The sequence below is a fragment of the Zonotrichia leucophrys genome, chromosome 26 (genome assembly GCF_028769735.1).
Source record: "Zonotrichia leucophrys gambelii isolate GWCS_2022_RI chromosome 26, RI_Zleu_2.0, whole genome shotgun sequence".
NCBI classification, from domain to species: Eukaryota; Metazoa; Chordata; class Aves; order Passeriformes; family Passerellidae; genus Zonotrichia; species Zonotrichia leucophrys.
Genome location: NC_088195.1, coordinates 6,649,104 through 6,653,236, shown reverse-complemented (window position 1 = coordinate 6,653,236; position 4,133 = coordinate 6,649,104). Strand labels below are relative to the sequence as shown.

At 59.5% G+C, this 4,133-nt stretch overlaps 1 protein-coding gene across 3 annotated transcripts in view; it reads left to right on the top strand.

Annotated features, from left to right (window-relative positions):
- The first annotated feature begins 2,723 nt into the window (after positions 1-2,723).
- Positions 2,724-4,133, top strand: part of PPP1R12B (protein phosphatase 1 regulatory subunit 12B) — a 137,547-nt gene continuing 136,137 nt past the window's right edge. Inside the window, exon 1 of one of the 3 annotated variants that reach the window (XM_064733337.1) lies at positions 2,724-3,117. In XM_064733337.1, the coding sequence (XP_064589407.1) occupies positions 2,830-3,117 (288 nt within the window). In that variant the 5' untranslated portion in view covers positions 2,724-2,829. The remainder of the gene's footprint in view (positions 3,118-4,133) is intronic. The other 2 variants (XM_064733339.1, XM_064733340.1) reach the window with 2 other exon arrangements.

Below are 4,133 nucleotides of genomic sequence, written 5' to 3'. Positions count from 1 at the left end.
GCGGGCCCTCCACTCTTTGGCCGATGGGGCAGATGCCGCCAAACCGGGCTGTGAGGGAGCGTTAGCCCAGGGCTGCAGCGGCTCCCGACACACCGGGAGCGTTTCCTTCGGGCACCTCGGGGGGAGCGGGGCTCGCCCGTAGGGTTCGCCCGGCCCCCTCTCCGCCTGGCCTGTTCCTCCCTGTGCTCCTGCGTCCCTGTCTGCCCCCGTCCTGCCCTGCCTGGCCGGTGCCGCGATGCAGCTCGCCGCCACCACCAGCCGGTGTCCGCTGTTCTCCCGACGGAGCGGGCGCTGCTCCCGCGGCCCCCGGCCCGCAGCCACCGCGCCCCGACCGGAGAACAGCGGCGGCTCCAGGGCCGCGCCCGCGGCCTCGGCAGCCCGGCCGTGTCTGAAGGAAGGAGCACACAGCCCGCTGCTCTTTGGATACCGTGCCCAGCCCGCTATGTCCGAGGGAAGGAGCACACACAGCCCGCTGCTGTTTGGATACCGCGCCCTGCCCGCCTCGGCAGCCACGCAGACCGCGGTTCGCAGCGCACACGCTGGGTCGGCCAAGCCAGGCTGACACACAGCCGGGTTCTTGTGCTGACGCTGGCCCTGTCTTCTGTTTTGTTCTCTCGTTTTCCCTCTCTGCTCTTTTTTTCCTATCCCGCTGTAGTAAGAACACTTACCCTTTTTTATCAATAAACGGTTCTCAGATATCATATTGTTGCATTTGTGCTTTATTTTCGTCTATCAAATCTATCAAAAAGAATCCTTGCCGACTCCTCGTTTTATAGCGGATCGGACACCACCTCAACAGCCACTGTCCATACTGCCCGCTGCCAGGAGCTCCACACGGAACTCTGCCATGTGAAGCCCTTGTCCTTGTTGCTCTGAACTGAACCATTTCTGTTCTAGCAATTCCAAACGTCGTGTTTGTGATTTTATATTGTCATGTCAACCATTATCTGGCTATTCTATTAATATTGAACAGCCCTGTGGCTTCTAACAGTTCATTAGAGTGAGTCATGATATTTTGCACGCTGTGGGTATCAGATACTCGGCTCCACAGCTCCTGGGGGTTTTCCCTAGAACTTTGCTGAAAATTGCTGGAGTTGTTTTAAGGCTAACGAGCAAATGCCATCTGCTCTGGGGGGACTTGTCACTGATCATTCAGCAGCGTAGCCGTCCTGAGATTCCTCCAGTGAACAATTTGAGGCAAATCCTCCGTTCGGCAGCTGGGTACCACAGAACAACCTGACGGAGAGGGGCAGCCCCTTCGCCGAGAGCAGAGGTGCTGTGTGATGCTCAGCGGGACGGGACGGACGCGCAGCCACGAGAGGGGGCTCGGGGAAGGCACAACGAAGCCAAGGCAAACGCACGGTCCCAAGCCCTGAGCGCTGCAGCGGGTCCGGCTGGAAGGGAGCGGTCGGGGGGCTGCGCCGGAGGGAAGGAGCCCCAATGGAAGGGAGCGGCCGGGGAGTTGTGCCGTGGGGAGCCCCGCAGGTCCTGATGGAGGGGAACGGCCGGGGCGCTGTGCTGGGGGAGCCCCGATGGAAGGGGGCGGCGGGGGCTGTGCCGGGGGAGCCCCGCAGGTCCCGCTCGCCTCCCGGGGACGCCCGGGCTCGGGGCTAACCAGATATTGAAATACTAAATGTATTCGATCACGCATATTTGTCCCCCGCTATTTTCCCCAGGAATTCTTGAAATACATCTTTAAATGCCCAGAGAATAAAAAATTCTTGTAATATTTCTTCTCTAATGACTGTAACCTTGCGCAAATCCTGTATTAGTGCGGCAGAAGAGTTGCACAAAGTTCTGAGAAGCCTTCTTGCCTTCTGAGCTTTTCAAGGAGGATGAATTTGGTTTCACGAAGGTTTCAGAATGCCATACTTTTTTTTTTTTTAAATGTTCATTATGCCAGGGTTAGAGTTTTCACAGACCTACATGATTATGGCTTAGTTCTTGCTTGCAAATCTGCAGGTTCCGGCACTTAATAAAATAATCAGCCACTTGTGTGACTGATTTTAGACTGGCAGCTCTGGGAGCTCCGCACCCCTCTGTCGGTCCCGATGGCAGCGGGATATTTATCCCGAGGCTCCAGAGACGAGAACGGAGCTGGGAAAGGGTCTGGAGCCCCAGGAGCAGCTGAGGGAACTGGAAAGGGGCTCAGCCTGGAGAAAAGGAGGCTCAGGGAGCCCTTCTGGCTCCGCACAACTCCTGACAGGAGGGGACAGCCTGGAGGAGCCGGGCTCTGCTCCCTGGGAACAAAGACAGGACAAGAGGAAACGGCATCAGGTTGTGCCAGGGGAAAGTTTCGGTTGGATATCAGTAAGAATTTCTTCCCGGAAAGGCGGTCAGGCGTTGGAAGGGGCTGGCGGGGGCAGTGGTGGAGTCTCCATCCTTGAAGGCACGAGGCCTAAGGAAGACTGGACGTGGCACTCAGAGCTCTGGGTGGGCAGGTGGCGATCGGGCACAGCCTGGTCCCAACGCTCCCGCAGCTCCTCCCCGCCCTCAGCGGTGCCGGCGTTCCGTGACTCCGGGGAGGGCGGGGTCCGAGGCAGCCACAGCAATGGCACCCGACCGCGCCCGCGCGCGGGGGCCGCCGGGAGTTGTAGTCCTGGTCGCGCCCAGGTGCGGCGCCGCGCGGGGGCCGCCGGGAGCCGCGGCCGCCCCGGGGCAGGTGCGGCGCCGCTCCCGCCCGAACTACATGTCCCGGGGTGCCGCGGGGCGCGCGCGGCGCGGGCGCGGCGGCGGCGGGGGCGTAGCGAAGATGGCGGCGGGGGCGCTGCGCCCCGCTCCGGGCTGAGCGCGGCGCGGCCCCGCGCGGCCCTCAGAGCGGCGGCGGCGATGTCCGAGCCGGAGCACCTGGGCGGGAAGCGGGCCGAGTCGGCGCGGCTGCGGCGGGCCGAGCAGCTGCGGCGCTGGAAGGGCTCCCTGACCGAGCAGGAGCCGGTGGCGCCGGGGGGCGGCCGTGGCCGGCACCGCGGCGCGGGGGGGTCCCGCGTCCGCTTCGAGGAGGGCGCCGTGTTCCTGGCCGCCTGCTCCAGCGGCGACACCGAGGAGGTGAAGAGGCTGCTGGGCCGCGGCGCCCGCATCAACACCACCAATGTGGACGGGCTGACAGCCCTGCACCAGGTACCGGGGCCGGGGAGGCGGCCCGGCTGTGTGTGCGCTCGGTCGGCACCGGGCCGGGGGCGCGGCGGTACCTGAGCCCCGGCCGGGGGTGTCGGTAAACAAAGGGCTCGGTGCCGTTCAGCCGGTGTCACAGAACGGACCGGGGTGCTTCCAGTCGGGCAGCGGGATGTACCAACTTTCACAGGGTTATTAAGTAGCTTAATTAGCGAAATAAAGCGGGGGCTGGCAGGGCTGCGGGCCTGACCAGGCAGACAGTGTATTAATTTTTTGAAAACTTAAAATGTGATTGGAGTCTCCTGAAATGCCGGGAAAATTTCCCGGCAGGAGTGCGAATTTTGCAAGATCAGGGGTGTCTGGCCAATTCCCGTGTTGTGTTTTACCAGAGTTTCTTTGAAACTCCTCAGGCTGTTCCTTGGCAGGGAGCAGAGAGTGGCCGCATGGCCGATAAGCGACACAGATTCTATTAATACTCATCCAAATGTGAAGATGATACAAAGTGGTTGCAGGAATTGGCTGCCGAGCGGTAAAGCCTTGACTGTCAAGAAACATGTGCTGTGTTCCATCCGTAGCTTTGGCTGCTCTTGTATAAATGAGCAGGAATGCGAGGGAACATGCAAAATTGCCTCCACAGAATATTGGGAAACCTGTTGCTGTCCAAGACTGATTGAGGATTTAGCAGAATGTGTGAAATCAGTGTCCCAGATTGGTGCATCTGGTCAGCGAAATGAATCTGATTTGGATTCAGGCCAGCTTCATGAAGAAAATATTCTTAGCTCAAGACAGTGTAGATTAAGCATGTAGTGTAGCAACAGGAGTGGGGAAAAAAGCACAGTTCAGGAATAACATCTGGAACTAATGTGTTTGTAAAGAATAATGTGTTAACAGCACAAATACCAGGATAGTTCTTGAGTTAATCAGGATTTTTTCTTTGCCGGGCTGATGTTACAGAAGCATTTGGGACTTGTACAAGGTGGTTCAGGGGCTTGCTGGCTCCTGGCTGTCAGGGAGCAAGGGGC